The sequence below is a fragment of the Typopeltis vanoorti genome, chromosome 3 (assembly GCF_054136105.1).
Source record: "Typopeltis vanoorti isolate ZY-2024b chromosome 3, IOZ_Tvanoo_1.0, whole genome shotgun sequence".
NCBI lineage: Eukaryota > Metazoa > Arthropoda > Arachnida > Uropygi > Thelyphonidae > Typopeltis > Typopeltis vanoorti.
In genome coordinates this window covers 169,015,674-169,038,681 of record NC_143551.1, presented here as the reverse complement: position 1 = coordinate 169,038,681, position 23,008 = coordinate 169,015,674, and the positions used below count along the sequence as shown (strand labels likewise).

The 23,008-nt window shown below is 36.9% G+C and overlaps 1 protein-coding gene across 1 annotated transcript in view; it reads right to left on the bottom strand.

Annotated features, from left to right (window-relative positions):
• The window catches only part of LOC150108734 (dual specificity calcium/calmodulin-dependent 3',5'-cyclic nucleotide phosphodiesterase 1A-like), a 663,448-nt gene that overhangs the window by 56,204 nt on the left and 584,236 nt on the right, over nt 1-23,008 (bottom strand). Inside the window, exons 13-14 of the mRNA XM_090416188.1 lie at nt 4,016-4,097; nt 1,989-2,129 (exon numbers count right to left, since the gene is read on the bottom strand). Coding sequence (XP_090272314.1) covers nt 1,989-2,129; nt 4,016-4,097 — 223 coding nt within the window. The remainder of the gene's footprint in view (nt 1-1,988; nt 2,130-4,015; nt 4,098-23,008) is intronic.

The window sequence follows — 23,008 nt, the reverse complement described above, 5'->3', positions numbered from 1 at the left end:
TTACTGTTTGTAAGACTTCTTCGACTTTTGAATTATTAAATTGAACAAACTCTTCATATTCACTAATTTTTTTTGTTATTTCTGTATTCTGTTTATCATATAGTTCTTGGACAAGATCTACCAAGCTGGCTTTTATATTTTCCAAACCTTTTTCTAGTAATAAATTTACGGAACTCAAATTATAAGACTCACCGGTATTTTGTTGGCTGTTCAGTTCATCGTCCGATTCTGCCTCTGGCATAATCAGTTGTGCCATGGGTGGTGGCGTTTCTTTGTTCTCTCTACAGTTTAGGCACTTCCATTCTTCTCGTTTGGCATTGGATTGGCGTTGCCAGGTTGTTTCGAGTCCGGAACACGTAAAGTGAAGATTCCTATGGCATTTCCTCCAGGTTATATAACATCCGTCGGACGGTAATTCCTTCTGACACTTGTTGCACTTCATGACTCACCTTTCTTCCTTTGGACAGCTGCAAAGATGGCGATGTCCTTTGTTCTATACTCGTTAGCAACCGCGGTGTACGTTTCAATTTTTAGCACACTCAGATTTTGGATTCCACTTGGCCGATTTCGATGAATTATATGTCACTGTCTTCAGCGTGACAAGTAGAGTTACTTTATGACACTTTTAAATTAAAAACAGGAGTTAGAACCACATTAAAACTATAAAAACGGGACCAGTGATACAACCATGCAACCGTTCGTATGCCTACACAGCGCCCTCTTGATAATAATAATATTAATAATAATAATAATAATAATAAAAACAAAAAAAATATATTTTAATATGTTCTGCTATACAATAAGACAAGTCTAAAATTTAAACTTACTTATTGCCACTTAATTCTCAATTGCCTCATTGCAGGAAGCTGACAAACAGGCAAACCAGCTGGTTTGCCTGTTTTGCAGGAAGAAACTCTGATACCAACAAAAAAATGAAAGCAACTAACTCATTTTCAATTGGTAAAACAAAAATGCTTAATTAAAGTTTCTGCACATTATAACAAGATTCGGATTTTTTTCCCAGCTAATTGTTGAACCTGACGTTTAGTAGATCACAAGTCTTTTGTTGCTTAACCCTTATCCTGCAAAGGTGCAGATGCAAAAAGAGGAGAAAACGTTTTTTGCATCTGCACCTTTGCAACTTTCTACTGACTACAATGCAATGCATAATGTTATATGTTCTTGAGAACATATAACACCAGAACATTCACCCACCTACCCACTCTGATTACGTCATTTGACTCATTCATACTTGACATGTAAAAAATCTCCATTTTGCTATTTCTCGATTTTTATGGTTTCCAGAGGTGATCCCTCCTTCTCCCATCACCTATTACCCTATGCTACAATTTTTCCAAGGTACTTGGCATCATAGTGAAGGATGTTGTACACACACAGACATAAGAATATAAAATTTGGATATTTTGCATTTAAGCCATAGGATGAATAATAATAATAATATGCCAGCAAAGGTTGGTTGATTGGTAGAGCCTCTGCTACTAATGGCTTAAACAAGTTTGAGCGTGGTTAGTAGTTGGATGGAGATCAATTGTTCGATGCTGTTGGCACACTCTCCCTCGATGAGTCTTTGGACTCCCTGGAGGTGTCACATAATAATAATAATAATAATAATAGTTGCATATGAGGTATGCGTGAACAGGGGGCAAAGCAAAGGAAGGAAAATAAAACAGGGAGATATGTGGAACTATAAGACGAGTGATTATGAAAATCTCAGTAGTCAAATTATAATGCCACCAAATGATGATGACGTGATTTGAAGGAAAGAGGTTTATTAATAGAACATGGAAATTAGATGATTCCATGGAGGTTGTCAGATAGTAAAAGCAATGGATAGTACTAGGAATAACAATAATAAATATTATAAGATTAAGAAATTATGAGATAATGACAAAGATGATAGAAAGAAAAGGCTTAAGCTTTATGGAAATTCATAAATCTAAAGATGACAGTTTTAATTACTGTTGTACCTGGTGCTTTGGCGCTGTCTACAGATTCTTCCCGGATTGATTCCCCAATCTGTGGACGTTTTCCTTGTAAATGGAGTTGGACTTTTTCAAGCATTTCTCCACATACCTCAAGACTTGGGGCTACAATGAAGTCTATAAAACCTGAAAATAAAAAGTAATGCTTTTAATATTTCTTTAGGATAAGTTCATGATATGATACATTTACTGTTTATCTGAATATTTCATTAAGGCATTTCAGTAAAAGCAACAGATGTGTAACTAAAGAAGTGGCAATGAAAAATAGACAGGGAGAAAAGAGCATTGAGAGATCAAAGAGAAGAGTCACTATCATCATAATCAAATTCTTGCTATGATCATAACTGTTAAATCCATATTGGTGGTCTCTGATTAGTTAACAGTTCTCCAAGTGTTGAAGAAATAGATTATATTTTAACCTTTTTATTGTCTGCCTTCAAACTATTGATCTGTTGCTCTCACCTCAGCATTCTCCACTACTTAGACAATGCCAAGGTGAGAGCAATAGATCAATAGTTTGAAGGCAGACAAAAATCCATTTGTAGACTAGATGTAGACCATAGTTTTCTCATCTGAGGACCTCTTACTTGACTCATTTTAACTTTTATGGAAATCTTTTATTGGTAAGTTCTGAGATATACCATGAGTCCACTCTGACAGAAGCAAACATCAATACAAAACATGAAATGAAGTTACTTCATACATAACCTTTCATTTGCTTGGGTATAACATGGATAAAACAAGACTATAATTTCTTAGCTTTCTCTAATTCATTATTGGAGAAAGTTATGTTGCAACTTATTGTAACTCTAAAGAATTACTCAAGAGTATGTACTTTTCTCAGCAAAACTAGTGCTTGATGTTATACTAAAAGAAGTTTTATTATTTATAATACAGTATTCTTGTTTTATCTGTATTGTATCCAAATGAAGGCAAACAAATTTTCCTGTGAAGTAGCTTCATAACTCTACTTTTCTACTCAGAGTAGATGACTTTATTAAAATGTTGAAAGTTTATTTTTCACTTGGTTAGAATATAATAAATTTAGTTTAATCCTTTATCTAAGTGTGAACAAACAAAGTTTGTGCCTGAAAGTGTCTTCAGGACTGGGGTAAGGTGGTACAACACCAGGAAAACTCCTTGCAAAAGTGGAGCAAGCTAACATCACTCCTATCTCAGTATCTCCCATAATGCAAAACACATCTCCTTGCAGATATGGCTAATGTTATGCATTAAGGGAAGGGTCACTACCCAGAGTTTCGACCTTTATTGAGGTCTTCAGTGGGAGCCAGGCCCAAGTGGAGATACCCGCCAGAAGCATTAGCAAGGTCATCTCTACCTATAGGAGTTGCCAAATGGTGTGCCACCTTTTTAAATAAATTACTCTGGATTTAGAGAAAGATACTGAAAGTTTAGTCTGGATAGTGGCCCTTCCCTTAATGCATAACATTAGCCATATCCGCAAGGAGATGTGTTTTGTATTATGGGAGATACTGAGATAGGAGTGATGTTAGTTTGCTCCACCTTTGCAAGGAGTTTCCCTGGTGTTGTACCACCTTACCCCAGTCCTGAAGATACTTTCAGGTGCAAACTTTGTTTGCTCACACTTGGATAAAGGATTAAACTAAATTTATTATAGACTTTATTAAAAGTTATCTTTAATATTTAATATAGTAGAAAATCTCACTCCCCCAAGAAATATATATTATTTACATCATAGTGTACTTGAGGAAATTACTCTTAGAAGCTTTTTAAATCCATATATGAGCAGAAGTTTTCATTAGTAAGGAGATGAAATCCTTAAAACCTTTGAGATGACTCAATAGCATTATTGTCAATATATGAAAAAGTAAATAAAAAAATAAAATAGTACTGCACATTAATTATAAAATGGCAACATAAAATATATCAACCTGTGTAATACACTGATTTCTAAGACAAATACACCAATAATTGTGCTTATATATTTTATTTGGATTACTTATTCATACTACTGAAATGAAGATACTTACCTATTTGAGATTCTGCTATTAAAGTGGTGTTCCTGTCACATAAAGGAGAGTATGGTAGTCCCAATTCCTGCTCCTTGTCTCCCTAAATAAATAACTCCACTTAAGTTAATTTCTTTATGATCAAACTAGAATTGAGAATTGTTGTTTCTTACTGAAAATGAAATCTATATAACTTGAGGGAATGTTCAGTAATTAACAAATTAACAGTAATTAACAGAAGCAGAACAATTTTGCTCTCTTTCTTACTTCTTTAGCATGAGTCTTAGATTGGCCCAAGTTCCAAAGGAGAAGAAAGAGGGCAAAATTGTTCTGCTTCATAAAGGGGGGGGGGTGTAAGACTAAGGCTCTGAATTATATTATTATTATTATTATTATTATTATTATTCAGACCTCCATGGAGTCGAAAGGCTCATCGTGGGAGGTCCTTAAAGTCTGTCATGACTCATCGAGGGGAGATCCCCCCTAAGAAACATAAAGTCTATCATGCCACTCCTTAAACTCATTGACTGTTCTCGCTCTCACCACTCCATCAGGCAATGCATTCCACAGTTCAACCACCCTCCATGCAAAGAAACCACTTCTCACCCTCTTGCTAACAGTTTCCTTTCATAACTTCCAGGGATGGCCTCTTGTCATCACTCCTTCCCACTGTTCAACCAAGCGAAAGAACTCCCCAGTGTCAACCCTGTAACCACCTCTCAACAGTTTAAAAGTCTCAATCATATCACCTCTCCACATCTTAATCTGTTTATCTGAAGTTGTGGTCAAGATGTTAGAGAGGCTAGTGAAAACCAAGATTCAGAACTGGGTTGACAGCAGAAGAATTCTCTTTGATGGACAGCATGGGTTTGCTAAGGGGAGATCGTGCTTTAGTAATCTGCTTACTTATTATAACAAGGAGGATGCATACACAGCAGCATATTTAGATTTTGCAAAGGCCTTCAATAGACTGCACCTGGAAAGCTGATGATTAAAGTGGAACAGAGGATTGGATGGTAGATTAATGCATTGAATTGAAGGCTGGCTGTTTAATAGGTACCAGCAAGTTGTGTTTGGGGGGAGGGGGGAATGATATCCCAGAACAGAAAAGTCACTAGTGGTATGCCTCAGGGGTCTGTTGTGGGGGTGCTGTTGGTGTTTAATTTGTATGTAAAGGGTTTGAATGGTGATACACGGTTGTCTGCAGATGTGAAGTTGAAGAGAGCTATGAGGAGTAGGATGGATATTGCAGCAACGCTACAATATACATTCTACAATATCTGGCTACTAGTTCAATGTAGTAGCCATTGAAATTTAAAATTTAAATGGCTACTAGTTCAATGTAGTAGCCATTGAAATTTAAAATTTAAAATTTAGCAAACAAAGATGGGATGTAGAGTATAAGATTGGTGAGAATATCTTAGAGAAGGTGGAGGAGATGAAAGATCTGGGATGATGGCAGATAAGGAGCTGAAAGTTCAGACACATTTTGCTCAAATTGTGATGGCAGCACAGCAGATTATGGTAATGATGCAGAGAACAATGACATGTAGAAGTAAGGATATTATGATTCCATTGTACAAAACCTTGATCAAACTGCATATGGATTATTGTGCACAGATTTATTTACTTGGTTATCAAAAGGATGAAGAGATGTTGAAGAGGATTCAGAATTGATTGACTAAGTAATTTTTGTGTCTCTGGAATGTGCAGTATGAGGAGAGATTGAGAAAATACAAATTGCAGAGCCTAGTGTGAGAGGAGGGAGGGGAACAGATTTTCATAGAATGGTTAGAACAGGAGGCCATTTCTAGAAACTGTGTTAGGAGAGTGTGAACAAAGGGTGAGGAGTAGGTTTTTTTGCATGGAGAGTGATAGAAATGCATCATCTGAAAGTGTGGTGAGTGCAGAGATATGAGCAGTAAATGCATTTAAGTCATGGCATGATGAGCTGTGTGTGTATGTGTGAAAGTGGGACCTCCTGCAATGAGTCTCTTGATTCCATGGAGGTTTGAAAATAATAATAATAACGTAGCTTATTTTTATCACAAGACTAAACTAAACCAGTCAATCTTAGCCTATATAGCACTACAACAGTGCTAATTGGGATGATTTTAGGATTTTCACTCCTCTTTTTCCATGGTCCGCTACTCTGATCCAAACATCTGCTCCAACCAAATAACTGAAATAATTCTTGCTGAAATTAAAGCCTTCTATCACCACTTCACTCAAATCCCCTGCCCCACCTCAACATGCATACAAAACCTGATGCTGTAAAAAGTGTGCCAAAGTGGTCCAAGATAAAAATTCAGAATACATATGATGGCTCAAGTAAAAAAAAAAAAAATTAAAAAAAAAACCCCGAGTCACTCAGCCTACACCAGGTAGACTGAATGAAAAGTTTTTAAAAGTTTTATTTTTTTTTTAAATAGAAAAAAGAAAAAAAAAGATCCCCAACAAATTCAAAGCAGACCATACAAAGCCAAATGCAAAACAGCTTGCCTCCTCAAATGGCGGTTGTGTCTTCTGATGGTACCACCGACTACAGTAATAACAACTAAAGATAAGGTATATCCCATTAGCATCAGTTAGAGCCTCCATAGCTCAGTCGGTATAGGCAAAGTCCTTTGGTTGAAAAGACCTGGTCTTGATTCCCATCCAGGAAGTGAGAAACCTTTATCTGGTCTCTTTCAACTAAAGGCAAGTTAGCCGGTCTCATATGGAGTTAGAGGTTTTTTCACCTGGAAACTCGGGTTTTTCGTCCCTCAAAACAGGCAAACTGGTCTGTGAACACAGGCGGATCTACAGTCATAAAATACATACTTAATTCCTCACTAGGAATTAAGTATGTATTCCTCACTTAATTCCACCATCCCTTAGGACTGGGCTCAACCAGTCCTAAGGAATGGTGGAGGAATGGGGAGGGGGGAATCCCATAAGAATAAATAAATAAATTGGCATCAGCATTTTCCTCCAACTCTTTTATTGATGACAAAAGCAAATTTTCTCCTATTATACCATAAACTGCGCACAGTATGCCTTCTATGATCTTTTCCTTCAAGGACATCAGACAAATCCTTAAAAGTTTTTGGTCCAGACAGAAATGTGTCCTCCAATTGTGTTAATATCTTTTGCTCTTAAATTCATCTGTATAAGTTGTCATATGGCATGGAAGCAAGCCATCATCCAGATTATTCTTAAAAAAAACCCCATCAAATTATCATATCACCATCTGTTATTCCTGCTAAAGCAAGAAGAGACAGGTATGCAAAACATCAACTATAAGTAAACCACTCATTGTATCCAATTAGAAGTTTGCATCTGTTTGAAATGTGGAAAGTTTCATGAATTTTGCATCAGAGCAGAGTCAGCAAATCTTGATAAAGTCTGCATCCAAGAAAAGAGATGGAGAACAGATTTTGGATGGAATGAAGTCACATCAAACTGCAAAAAATAGCTATACATCAGCAGCCAAATCTGGTAATGGAAGAATCGGAATCCTGGTCAACAAAAGGATCTATAGTTGCATTTCATCTATGTCAAAAGTCTCTGACAAGATAATTTCTATAACTTTAAACTCAAACCCAAAAGCAACTATAACCTATACCTACACATCTACTAAGAATTCAGATGAAAACTCCAAGAATCTGCTTACTACAGTCAACTGTCAGACCTCTGCACTATCCAAGCACACCATCTCCACACCATAGGTGTAGTTTTAATGCACAAATTATTATTATTATTATTATTATTATTATTATTATTATTATTATTATTATCATTTGACACCTCCAGGGAGTCCAAAGACTCATCAAGGGAGAGTGTGCCAACAGCATCGAACGATTGGTCCCCTTCCAACTACTAACCGCGCTCAAACTTACTTAACTGAGCCATTAGTAGCAGAGGCTCTGCCAATCGACCAACCTTTGCTGGCTATGGGATCATATGTTTCACGATTTACAAAACATAGGGCCATTCATCTACCACAATACTACAGAAAATGGAGATCTTCCAGCTGAACTATAGAACACTCATAATCTTCTGAATTTATAGAGCAAATTTCTACACACACAGACATGCACACATAAAAAAAAAACAAAAAAAGGGCCTTGGAACAAACAAATAGAACAAGATCACAAAAAATATATTTTAATCAATGGAAAGTGGGAGAGATCAGCTCATAATTGCAGAACTTAGAATAATATAGAACTAAACTCTGATCATAGAATAGGAAGTGCACATATAACACTTCATATCAGCACTTTTTAAAAGTGCTGTCCAAAGACTTAGAATATAAGGTAAAAATGGCAAAATACTGGAAGACTAAAACAAAGAACTCTTAGTGTAAAAGAACTACTTCAAAAAACTGTAGAGTAATTCAACCTCACTACAGGTGCTTTGCCAGAAATAATAATCGAAAAAAGAACTTTACATGATATGTAACAATTTTACAATGTAAGAATTTGAAACTGCACTAAAAAACCCAAAAGAATGAAAAGCATCTGAATTGGATGGTATAAGAGCAGAAGCTATGAAAAGAGCATTGGAAACAACTATTAAATATCTGTGATACAGCTCGAGTTACATCCAACATTCAATCACAATGGAGAGAAGGCCTAATAACACCAATACCCAAAAAAAAACCAATTCTAAACAAACCAAGAAAATTATATAGGAATCACACTAATTCCTGTTATTAAACTAAAAATCTATAACAGAATGCATCTAAACCAAAATGAACCATATGTAGCACTCTTCTGTTCAAAAATCAAGCAGGTCTCTTATAAAACAGAAGCACTGTTGAACAACTGCCTTAGAAGAATGCTAGAAGGAGCAAGAGATAAAAACCTTATTCAATTGTAAATTTCACAGATTTTTCACGTCTCCAAATTCAGTCAACCAACAAAGGATGTTCAAAATTCTCACTTATTACTGAATATCCTTGAAAAACATCAAAACAATAGCAGAATCCTACCAGAATAATCACACAAGAGTAAAGGTTAATGGAGATGTGACTGAGAACTTTCCTATTTCCACTGGAGGAGTTCTTCAAGGAGACTCTTTTACCATATATTTTTATTACTACCCTTAACTGTGTATTTGGACTCAATTGAATTTTCAAATTTTACCAAATCTTCAATGTTTGAAGATTTGAAAGAACAAACCCAAATAAGCAGTCTCTGCTTTGGAGGCAATGTTGTACAAAATACGAAGGAGGGGGATCTGCAAAGTTCTGATAAACACCTAGAACAAAAATTATATTAAAGCAACTGATATAACCACAAGAAAGAACATACTAGCAGCAGAATTATGAAGGTAATTATGTTCTTATATCCTTGTATGTTCTTTCTTTTGGTTATATCAGTTGCTTTGATATCACTTTTGTTCTAGGTGTTTATCAGAACTTTCCAGACTCCCCTCGCCCATAAACTAACATGCAGAATGCACAAACCACCTAGGTAATTTATGTAAAAATGCAGCTCTGATTGGATTGATAGTCAATGGTGGTAAAACTTAAGTTCTTAAAAACAGAATAGAAGGAAATGTTCTGTTTCATTATTCTTCAAAGGAATTAAATATTCTTAGAAGGAAATTCTAAAGAAACAACAGAACAGAAGGAACTTTCTAAAAACAGAGTGGCACTATCAGACCACAGATGCAAGACCCCTCGACACTTCTGTGCATGGCAGAAGAAGGCGAATCCATTCAGATAATAGTAATCAATGATGAGTATTTATTATTATACGTCAGAAAATTAGCTTTTCTTTTATGAAAATTCTAGTTTTTAAAGTGGTAACTATTTTGCTTGTACAACAGTTGGAAAATTTTACATATAAAGTATATGATTTCGTGTGTTGGTGACGAATTCGTACATTGCCTTATTCCTTTCTCCCTTCAGCATGAATTGACTCTTCTTGGCACTGTGCCAGCCAGGGTTCTTGCATCTGTGGTCGGACAGTAAAAGATTTTCGGCACCTTGGTCCCTACATTAATCCTCTAAATAATAAATGATGATGGTGATGAATATGGATTCTGCCACTTGTTCCATGATAGATCTCCTACCTAACCTTATCCGTTTTTGGATACCAGCCGTGGAAAAGTTTGGAGACATTGGTGTGGTTACCCTTGATATTTCCAAAGCATTTGATTGTGGAAAGAAAGCACATAACTCTTCACTTCCATAAAAGCCTAACTAATATCTGGAAATCCAATCTTGTCATCACCAATGCCAAAATTCATTTGCGCTACTCTTAATTCAACTCCCAATCAAGCCATATTTACATATGGTTCCTGGACATGGAATATCACTACTCAAAACCAGTTAATATCATCAGTAGCTTTGGGACAACATGCCTTTGATCAATACTAGGATATAAATGGCAAATTATATTCCTAATACTGTCATTTTTGAAAAAAAAAAAAAAAAAAGACAGCAAAACCTTCTAATAGAAACAATCAGAAAAGTCAGCTGAAGTGGTTCAGTTACCAACTTAGAAAACTATCCTCACCTACGTTCAATGCTCTTGCTCTCTGCAGGCCAACTAATGGATACAGAGGAAGATGAAGGCCAAGAAAACAGTTTAGGCAATATAAGTAAACTTCTTTTTGAAGACGGGACTCATAAACCTTACTAGTTGCCATATACCAACTCTCTATGAGCTGTTATATGCATATTTCTGTACATATTTTTCTATTCATACATGAATAATAAATGATGATGGTGATGAATATGGATTCTGCCACTTGTTCCATGATAGATCTCCTACCTAACCTTATCCGTTTTTGGATACCAGCCATGGAAAAGTTTGGAGACGTTGGAGTGGTTACTCTTGATATTTCCAAAGCATTTTATCAAATCTGGCATTAAGGCTTTTACCAAGCTATCATCTCACGGTTTAATTGCTGTCTCTATGACTGAATTGCCAATTTCCTCTTCAGTCATTCACTGCATATTAGATGGATGGTTTCCTCACATCAAATTCCTGTATTACTGCTGAGGTACCTCAAGATTCTGTTCTTTTTTCCACGCTTTATCTCCTAGACATCAACGATCCTCTCTCACGAGCTTCAAGATCTTTACTAATGTCTTTAAGATACCAATGTCTTAAACACTGATCTTCTCATCATTCTCAAGTGGTGTAAGAATAATCTAGTAAATTTTACGATAATCTTGTGAATGTTATCAAACCATATCTCTCAGAAGGAAAATCTTACTTCACTCCTTACTTTTGATAATATTTCAATCTGCAGTCAAGATCAATTTTCTCCTCAGATTAATTTTCACAAAGTTTTCAGCAGAAGATTTTAGTCTTATTTATCTTGAGGTGACTGTTTAAATGGTTGTTTAAAGTTCCTGAAGTCTAATGTGCAGAGATGCAAAGCTATTTCTTAACTACTACTAGGACATCCAGATACAAAAAAATTTTGGTTAATATTATTTGATAGAGTCCTAGTACGTACTTATCACAGGAGCAGCACAGTAATTCACACAATGCTTATTATACCTCTTCTTAAAGTTATTCACTTACAACATTCCAATGCACTCATTCTCCAAGCAAAAATCTAGTCCTGGAATCTTTCCTAACTATATTCTTATTAAATTTCAGAGATGATCTTTTATTCACTCTCCTTCTGCCAAACAGTGAAAAATTTCAACTCTCATGACAGCCACACAAAATCCAACAGTTTGGCTGCAATATGCTGCTGATGTATTTGCTGTCTGGCCTCATGGTTCAGACACATTACATACATTTGCAGCACATTTTAACAGTCAACATCCTAAAATAAATTTTGCCACAGAAAAAAAAGTAATAATAGGCTTCTTTCTCCATCTATGGAAAACCCACTCAAAGTGGTAGGTATTTACATAAACAATCACACCACCCTCACCAACAGTATGGTATCATCAAAACTTTTACTCACCAAGCCATCGCTATTTGCTCAAATGACACCATCGCTATTTGCTCAAATGAAAATGAACTTACGGACCTTTGCAACACCTTTTTTAGCCAATGGCTACAGCCTATATAAAAGAGATAAAATATTATATGCATCCCCCCCATCCCTCCTACACCCAACACAGGATCACAACAAAACCATTTCCATTCCATAAATTAAGGGTACGTCAAAAAAAATAGCCAAAGTTCTTTGCAAATATGATCTCCATACCACTTTCAAACCATTTAAACCATGAGTGTAGAAAGTTCCTTGTGACCACAGGTTCATCTATTTTGGACAGATTTGTAGATCAGTTAACATACACCTTGAAGAACATAAAAATTATATCCGAGATCATCTGTATGGTAAGTTGGGACTGGCAGACCATTCTCTGGATACTTCTTCACAATAAGATCAGATGGAGAAAAACATCTTTATTACATAGAAGTTATTACAGGTCTGAGAGGATATTCGTAGAATCAGCATAATCTATGAAGCACTCTTCCAACCTCAAGTATGGTTGCATTAATTTACCAAAGATCTGGGAGACTATTATTTTAAAACCTAATAGCTGGACTTCTCTGAATGAACTCTGTAGTTACCTGACCCATAAAGGGTGCCACGTAATGACATTAGGTGTCAGTTACAATTTAAACTGTTTCTACAATTACTTGGTTTAGTGCCGCATGCCTGTCTTAGTTATCATCGTGGTATGATGATGTTGGGTAGAAAACCAGCGAAACATTAGAGTTTAAAAAATGGATTTTTTCCTCTTGGTGTTAATTATACCATTAGGCTTTATTATGAATACTGAACAACACCTAAGCCTTCTTTTACATAGTTCTGTATATGTGGAAAAGCACATGACAAGGTGCAAAGAGAAAACTGTTAAGAATGCTGATGGAAGTTTTTTCCCTTAGCTATGCTACCGATTATATATTTGGTTTAATCCTTTATCCAAGTGATAAAGGTTTAATCCTTTATCACTTGGATAAAGCAAACAAAGTTTGGGCCTGAAGTATTTTCAGGACTGTGGCAACTCGTGGTAAAGGTAGTATAAGTTCTGATCACTTGCCTTAGTATCCCGTATTATATATTTGGTTTAATCCTTTATCCAAGTGTAAGCAAACAAAGTTTGCACCTGAAGTATTTTCAGGACTGTGGAAACTCGTAGTTCCCACATAATGTGCTTTGCATTATGGGATACTAAGGCAAGTGATCAGAACTTATACCACCTTTACCATGAGTTGCCGCAGTCCTGAAAATACTTCAGGTGCAAACTTTGTTTGCTTACATTTAGATAAAGGATTAAACCAAATATATAATTTAAGAATGCTATAGCTATATGGATTAAACAGACCAATATACAGCAAAATTCAGAGTCTATAATAAGTTGTAAGTTGATAATATGAATTACAAGAGGTACAGGAAGATGATTTCATATAAAATCAGGATTGGGGGGGGGGATAGATTTCTTCTCTCTTATTCATCATCACATAGATGATGAATAAGAGAGGAGATTAAAGTGAGATTAAACATGCTATCAAAATTGGAGATGTTATCTCAGATGATGTTATACCTTTACATAAATTCAATACATGTCTACAGGATTCTTTAACTGAATTGAATAACTGCTGAAACAAGTTGGGCATGAAAATGCAATAGAAAAGATAAATCTATGAAAATAGGTAACAACGTGAGAAACATCAATTGCATTCTCAATGGAAAACCTATAGAAAGATATTTCAACTATTTTGACCCAATTTTTAATGAAGATGGAAAATAAAATATGGAAATAAACAACAGAATGAGCAAAACTAGAATGGTTGGATTTGACTAAATTTATTATTATTATTATTATTATTATGTGACACCTTCAAGGAGTCCAAAGATTCATTGTGTTTCATCTACTCTACAACTCTCCATCTCCACCACTTTATCCATCAACTGCAGTGAACAGCAACTACATCATCATCTACTACTCGCCACCACTACCACTAGAATTTTTTGTCTCTAAATTGCCTGTGTTCTCAAGGCTGATTTATTATTATTGCATGACACCTCCAGGGAGTCCAAGGACTCATCGAGGGAGGGCACCTACTCTACGACTCTGTCTCCACCACTCAATCCACCAATTGCAACCACACCAATGCCATTTACTGCCCACCACCACCACCACTAGTATTTCCACAGACAATCACAAACGTCCATGCCCACAGTGGGATTCGAACCAGCAGCCTTTTGGCTAGAGGGCAGATAAGCTAACCACTATGCCAACCAGGTCAGCATGAATGAAGATCTGTATGCAGGATGAAAAACCTGAGTTTTCTGGAGAAATAAACCATGCTACCTCCATATGGGATTGGCTAACTCACCTTCAATTGAAAAACCCCATGTAAAGATTCCTATCAAACTTAGGCTTTTTCGAATCAATGGGTGTAACGTACCATTGTTCTTCCAACTGCACTATGGAGAATTTATATGGAATAAGAGAGAATTAGGCAAAGCACTAAACTAGCAGTAAACAAGATAGCATTTAAGCCAATTTTAACTTATAGATCTGAGAGCTGGGTTAGAAATTAAACAGTTGATCAAAGACTAGAGACTACAGATGTGAGATTTCTGAGTAAAGTTAGAAGAGTGAACAGATTACATCAATGAAAGAATCAAGAATCATTGTGTAAGGAGAGTTAATCTAAGGAAAGTTTGCAAAAGTAATAGTGTCTCATACTAAGAAAAAGACCTAGAGGAAGATCAGAATCTAGATGAACTGATTCTAGTTTTGAGGGAAACTTGAACCATAGTATTATAAACTATCTACACATAAAGAAAGGAAAGTATTATTTATTAAATATACTGCCAAATATTTCAGTTTGAAATTAACAAACTATTGTCAGTGGCTTAAACAATAGTTTTTACAAGGTACAATGCCAACAAATGATTTATTCATAATAGTACGAGCCACATGATGTTAAATCTCTAATAGCATTATGCTTTCACCAAAGAAAGGGTTAATCATAAAAGTGTAAAATAAATTGAATAAATAATTATATAATTTATATTACAATATCATACAAAAATTTAATTTATAATATCACACTAAACAGATCATTAGACAGATAGATGTAGCATCTAAATGGTTTCTTAGGATCTTCTGTCTTTGTAAATATCATTATTGGCCTTAATTTAAAAAAAAAAAAAAATGAATGTGTTATTTGGATCAAACTTTCCCATATTTTTTACAAGGATAGGCAGTCATTCCGATTCAAGTAAGAGTCGTGAAGTAAGGCCTCAGCACTCTTTTAAATAGGCATTTGAATTTATACCAACATCTTGTAGAAGGCAAGTTTTAGACTGAGAATGTTGTAGTCTACCTCTATTCCTTGTTGCACCAATCCAGAAGGGAGAGAGAACGTGTGGACAGACTTATGTGTTCGTCGAACATGTTGTTTATTATTTTAACGGTATAATAGAACACAGAAACTAAGTAAATATTTAATTTATTAACTTGATGCTGATATTTCGCTGGTATTATAACCAGCATCTTCAGAGCACAAAAACACTGTTTGTCACAATACGCGAGACTAAAACAACATGGTGTACTTAAACAAAATTATAGCAGCAACACAAAGACTAGAGTCCTGATTTTGGTGCCCTCTATCTGAAAAAAAAAAAAAAAAAAAAAAAAAAAAAAAAAAAAAAAAAAGCTATAATATATTACTAGAGTCCTAGAAAAGTGCTAGTTTTTTCTTAATATGACTGTCTCCCAGATCTTCGGCAAGTTAATACAGCCATATTTGTTGAGATTTGGGGTGCGTTTTAGGGCTTCTGTCGCCTCTAAGAACAATCTCTCTGATTTATATGGGTTTCTGTGTAGTACTTTTGTGTTTTTCCAGTTGATCCTGTGTGCAGGGGTATCCAGAGCATGGTCTGCTAGGCCCGACTTCCCATAATGATATTTCCAGACGTATCGTTTATGTTCGCTGATGCGGATATTCACAGTTCTTCCTGTTTGACCGTAGTAGGCTTGATTGCATGAGCAGGGTACTTGGTAGACTCCTGGATGTGATAAAGGAGGAATGCTGTCCTTGGGTGAGCGGATGAGGGTGGCTAATTTGCTACATGGTCCGAATGTAGTGTGTAGTTTATGTTTATTGAGAATTTTTGAGATTTTTTTGGATGTGCCTTTAATGTAAGGGATGGTGACTGTTTTGTTGTAGTTCTCTGTGGTGGATGGTGGGAGGGGTTTCTTAGGAGTGTTTAGTATTTTGTTTATTTTATGTGGATTGTAGCCGTTGGCCAAGAAGGTGTGGCGTAAGTGAGTCAGTTCAGCAGTAAGAGCCTTGTCATTGGAACAGATTGCTCTCGCTCTATGGGTTAGCGTTTTTAATATGCCATATTGTTGAGAAGGATGATGGTGTGATTGTTTGTGTAAGTATCTGCCTGTATGTGTGGGTTTTCTGAAAACTGAAAATGATAAGGAACCATCTGGGAGACGTGTGATGAGTGTATCCAGGAAGGGCAGACAGTTGTTGACTTCCAGTTCCATAGTAAAGTGGATTTTTGGATGTTGGCTATTTAAATGTGCTGAGAATGTTTTCAATGTCTCAGGGCCATGTGGCCAAATAGCAAGCACATCATCAACATAGCGTAGCCAAAGTGTTGGTTTGAGAGGGGCTGTATTGATTGCTTGTTTTTCCAGGTGTTCTATGTAAAAGTTGGCTAGGGGGGGGGAAAGGGGGGAGCCCATGGCTGTCCCATCAATTTGCTTGTATATTTTCCCTTTCCATGTGAAATATGCTGCATGTATTGTGAATTTGAATAGTTCAAATATATCAGGGGGGAAGTGTGACTTCAGTAGATTGAGGGTTTCTATTAGTGGTACATTTGTGAATAGTGAGGTGATGTCAAAGCTTACTATTAAGTCTGAGCTTTTTAGGGTAAGGTGTTGTAAGATGCTTTTTAGGTGTGCTGAATTTTTGACAAAGGAGGGAGAATTGTTAGTGAGAGTGGCTAGTAGCTTCGCTAAATGTCTAGCCAGTTTGTATGTGGGACTATTTATACTGTCCACAATTGGGCGTAGGGGTGTGCCTGGTTTGTGAATTTTTGGTGATCCATAGATCCTCGGTGTTTTAACATGGAAGGGTTTGAGTTTGTTAACTGTGTCTTTGGGCCAGGAAGTGACTTTTTTTAATAATTTTCGTGCCTTATTCTTTTGTGTGTTGGTGGGATTGCGATCTATAATTTTGTATGTGGACTGATCTTGTAATAGTGTGTGCATTTTGTTTTCATATTCAGTTGTGTCCATCACTACGGTTGCATTTCCTTTGTCTGCTTTTGTTATGGTAATCTGGCTGTTGTTGTGTAGCTCTTTTATAGCAATGAATTCCTTATGTGGGATATTATTTTTGGGAGGCTTGGACTTGATTAGGAAGTTGGCCACATCTAAACGTATGTTGTTAGCTATTGTTGGAGGCAGGTCGTAAATTCCTCGTTCGATGGATGCCATTATTTCGGCTTTTGGAACTTGCTTGGGAGTTATGGCAAAGTTGTGCCCTCGACTTAAAGCAGTCGTGGCTTCTTTGCTTAAGGTGAGTGACGATAGATTCACGACGACGAGGTCATCGTGAATCAAACATAAACTACACACTACATTCAGACCATGTAGCAAATTAGCCACCCTCATCCGCTCACCCAAGGACAGCATTCCTCCTTTATCACATCCAGGAGTCTACCAAGTACCCTGCTCATGCAATCAAGCCTACTACGGTCAAACAGGAAGAACTGTGAATATCTGCATCAGCGAACATAAACGATACGTCCGGAAATATCACTATGGGAAGTCGGGCCTAGCAGACCATGCTCTGGATACCCCTGCACACAGGATCAACTGGAAAAACACAAAAGTACTACACAGAAACCCATATAAATCAGAGAGATTGTTCTTAGAGGCGACAGAAGCCCTAAAACACACCCCAAATCTCAACAAATATGGCTGTATTAACTTGCCGAAGATCTGGGAGACAGTCATATTAAGAAAAAACTAGCACTTTTCTAGAACTCTAGTAATATATGATAGCTTTTTTTTTTTTTTTTTTTTTCAGATAGAGGGTGCCAAAATCAGGACTCTAGTCTTTGTGTTGCTGCTACAATTTTGTTTAAGTACACCATGTTGTTTTAGTCTCGCGTATTGTGACAAACAGTGTTTTTGTGCTCTGAAGATGCTGGTTATAATACCAGCGAAATATCAGTATCAAGTTAATAAATTAAATATTTACTTAGTTTTTGTGTTCTATTATACCGTTAAAATAATAAACAACAAGGGGGAGAGAAGTCCGACCACACCTCCTCGTGGACCCTTGAAGCTCTTGACCAAATTTCTTAAGGTCTGATTTCAAAGTGACTAATGTGGCAACGGCATCCAATTTTCCAACGAAGAGTCATAGAAAGATATCAACCAATGCTATCGCGTCCAGAGCAGCCAACGCGTCTGGGGCTGCAGTCCGGGCTCCTGATGATAAATATGCTACGAGGACTCATATTAACATTTTGCAACTCAATATCAATGGTACTCAGATAAAAATGGATGAACTTAAATACATGCTTTACAAAAACAATATCCATATAGCTTGTCTACAAGAAACAAAACTGAACAAAAACCTGAACTTCAGCATCAAAGGATACACAGTTCTTAGGAAGGATAGAGAGGAAAGAGCAGGTGGTGGGCTTGCTATCCTTTTGAAGATCCCAGAAATCAAATTCAAAGAAATCACTCTAAATCAATATTTAAATAATAATAACAGTTTGGCGGAAGCTCAAGCTGTTGAAATGCACCTACCAAACCATTCTATTTCAATCACAAACGTCTACCACCCTGATAATACAAATATTGATACAGACATCATTGAAAAGCTAACCGAATCTCCAACTGTTACAACCATTATACTTGGTGACCTAAATGCAAAAAAGCCCAACATGGGGCTCCCCCGATTTAGACCATAAAGGTCAACAATTGGAACACCTCTTTACAGATTTGGAACTCACAACAATTAATAATGGACAGAGCACCTATCTCTCTAAAACTATGGGAACTGAATCTGCTATTGACATCACAGCTATTAATTATAGTATTGCATCAAGTGCACAATGGAAAATTTTGGGAAATGCCATCAGTGACCACAGACCCATAATAACAACGCTAAACTTCAAAACTGATCAAGAACAGCAAATCAAAAGGACATGGAACTTCAGAAAAGCCGACTGGACAAGATTTACTCAAATCTTGGAGAGCCTCTGTCAAGATGAACCTGTTTCTGGAAACCTTGACAGAAAATTACAAATCCTTACTTCACACATATCAGTAAAGCTGCCAAAGCAACAATATCAAGAGGCAAATGGAAAAATACCCGGACACCATACTGGAAAAATCACAATATTGATTCAATGATTACAGAAAGAGACGATATCAATGAACAATTCAGAATTAATAAAACTGATGAATACAGAAAGAAATTAATGGAAATAACACACAAAATAGATTCCAGGAAATTTGGAAGTGCAAACAAGAGAAATGGGCAGAGCTTTGCAGTAACCTGGATCCAAGAAAAGACAGCCAGCACTGGAATATTATTAGAATCCTAGACAACAATATCAAAAATGAGAACCAACAGAAAACAAACGTCATCATAAATGCTGGGAAACAAGCTATTACAGATAAAGAAATTGGAAACACACTGGCAAAAACCCTATTCAAAGAACTCCAAACTTCAGTATAACAGAGAGAGAGAGGACAAGACCCTCAATAAACTCATAAGCAAAATACTAAAACAAGCAAGAACATACCAAACTAATGACATCTTCTCTGAAGAATTTACACTAGGTGAACTAAATTCATCAATCGAGAAAACTGCACCTAATAAATCTCCTGGTAATGATCTTATCTTTAGTCATATGGTCAAACACCTTGGCAAAAATGCAAACTTCTAAAAGAATGGAAAAAATCAGTTATTGTACCTATTTGAAACCTGACAAAAATGCTGCAGAATATCAAAGCTATAGACCTATCGCATTAACTAGCATAGTCTGTAAAATTACTGAAAGAATCATACACTCCAGGCTCATGCACTGGCTGACAAAAAATAAGAAAATTAACTACTACCAAACTGCCTACAGAGCCTGTCATTCGACAACAAATCAATTATTCCACTTCTGCCAAACAATAATACTCATTTCAGGAAATCCAACAAAAAAGACAACTGCCATATTCCTTGATATGACTGCTGCTTTCGATCGTGTTGTTATTATTATTCAGGCCTCCATGGAGTCAAAAGACTCATTGTGGGAGGTCCTTCCTAAGAAACACAAAGTCTATCAAAACTCATCGAGGGGAGGTCCCCCACCTAAGAAACACAAAGTTGATCATACCACTCCTTGAACTCATTGACTGTTCTCGCTCTCACCACTCCATCAGGCAATGCATTCCATGGTTCAACCACCCTCCATGCAAAGAAACCACTCCTCACCCTCTTGCTCACAGTTTCCTATCTTCCAGGAATGGCCTCTTGTCATCACTCCTTCCCGCTGTTCAACCAAGCAAAAGAACTCCCCAGTGTCAAAAATTGTAACTACCTCTCAACAGTTTAAAAGTCTCAATCATATCACCTCTCCTTCTTCTATCCACCAAACTCTGCAGTCCACATTCCCTCAGCCGATCCTCATAACTATCATTGTACAGTCCTGAAACCATCTTTGTTATCCACCTTTGTACCCTTTCCACAGTTAATTTATCCCCTTCAAATCCTGGGGACCAAATCTGAGAACAATAGTCCAAGTGTGGTCTGATCAGGATCTTATACAATGGAATGATAACTTTTATCTCTGCAGGTCAGTGTCCTTCTCATTATTGCAGCAATCCTCTGTGTTACCTTCACCACCTTTGCAATATGTTCCCTAAATTTCAGGTTTCTATCAATCATCAACCCCAGATCTCTTGTCTCTCCTACTTCCTCCAGTATAACTCCTCCCACAGAGTATGCAGCATTCCATCGATGTTTCCCAAACCTCAAGAACCTACATTTTGCAGCATTAAACCGACACCCCATTCATTTGCCCATCTATCTAGCTTATTCAAATCCTTTTGCAGGGCTGCCACATCTACACTATTACTAATAATCCTTCCCAGCTTCGCATCATCTGCAAACAACTGAATATCCCCTTGCAATCCACTGACAACGTCATTGATATAAAGGTTAAACAATATAGGTCCCAGTACTGAGCCCTGTGGGATCCCACTTGTAACCCTCTGCTTCCTTGAAACTGCCCCACCATACACAACTCTCTGATACCTATCGGACAGCCAATCCTGAATCCAGTTGACCGATCTGACATCCAGACCCATGTGCTACAACTTAAATATCAGCTTATCATGTGGCACTGTCAAATGCCTTCGCTAAGTCTAAGAAAATGGCAGTATATGCCTTTCCCTCATCTAATGCTCTTGTAACTTTATCATAAAAGGCTTGCATACTGCTAAAACAAGAGCACCCCTTCACAAATCCATGTTGATTCTCACAGATAACATTACCCTCATCTGCCCAATGCTGTATACGGTCCTTCACTACTTTCTCCAAGATCTTACTAACTACTGATGACACACAAACTGGTCTATAATTAGACACTTCCAGTCTACTACTGCCCTTATTCAATGGCACTATCTTACCTTCCTTCCTTCCTTCCATTCCATGGGCACCTTACAGGCAGCCAGACGTTCATTGAAAAGCCAGGTCAAAGGCACTGTCAGTTCCCTAGCATATTCTCTCAAAACTCGTGGTGAAATACCATCCAGTCCCACAGCTTTAATGACATGCAGAGTACTCAGTATTTGAAACACACTCACCTCCTGTACCTCTAAACCTTGAACCTGCCCTATCCCTCTAGCATTAAAACTGACTCCTCCAGGATGAAATACTCCAATAAAGTGTTCATTGAACAATTCTACTATGTCCTCTGCATCAGTCACTTTATTCCCATTTTTATCCCACAATATCATTCTTCCACAGTCATTTCTCCTGCTACTGGTGACATATCTAAAAAATTCCCTAGGATTTTCTTTGGATCTTAGGGCTAATCTACTCTTATATTCCAGTTTCACCTTCCTTACCATACTAGTCACTCTTCTGGCATGTGTCTTATACTCTTCATGCATCTTCTCCTATCTCCTTATATCTCTTCCACAGCCTCTTTTTTGCATGCAATTCTTGTTTAATATTGTTTGTCATCCACTTTACTCCAAATTGTGTCCTCTTGTTCACTCGTGGTGAAAAACTTACCACTGCTGCTAACAAATATTCTTTCATAATTTCCCATGCACTATTGATATCCCAGCCTTCCAATTCCTCCCTCCATCAAACTTCCCCAAGTTGACGTCATAGACTATTATAATCACCTGGCTTATAATTCCATATACGTTCCCGTCTCTTTGATACTCCTGCATGTCTATTCATTTTCTAAGTCAAAACCATATGGTCACTCTCTCCATCTGGTGGGAGAGATGTCATCTCAGCTATTATCAACTCTTCTGATGCTATAACCAAATCCCAAACTCTTGAACCTCCTGTTCCCTCTATTACATGTTGCCCAAGACATTTATCCCTCAAGAATTCTAGAAATTCCATTCCCTTATTGCTACATGCATCTTCCTCTCCCCAGTTTATACTACTGTAGTTAAAATCTTCCATAACAATCATTCTTCTTGCACTTGCCAAACTTAACTGTCTAAACATTTCCTGGTTCCTCTGTACTCCTGGGTCTGTAGCAACACTCCATTAAATATTCTGTCTTGCCCACCTCTATCTCACACCACATGCTTTCAAAATCATTAGTGTCACTGCCTTCCAAAGTCTCCACTCTTAGAGGACATAGGTCGTCACTTATCATAAGCAGTACTCAACCACTATGCTTTCCCTTCCTATCCTGCTGAAAAATGCTGTACCCAGCGACTTCTATTCCTGTTATTATATCCTCTTCTGTCAACCATGTCTCAGTGATCCCAATAAGTTGGATCAAAAAATTAATACA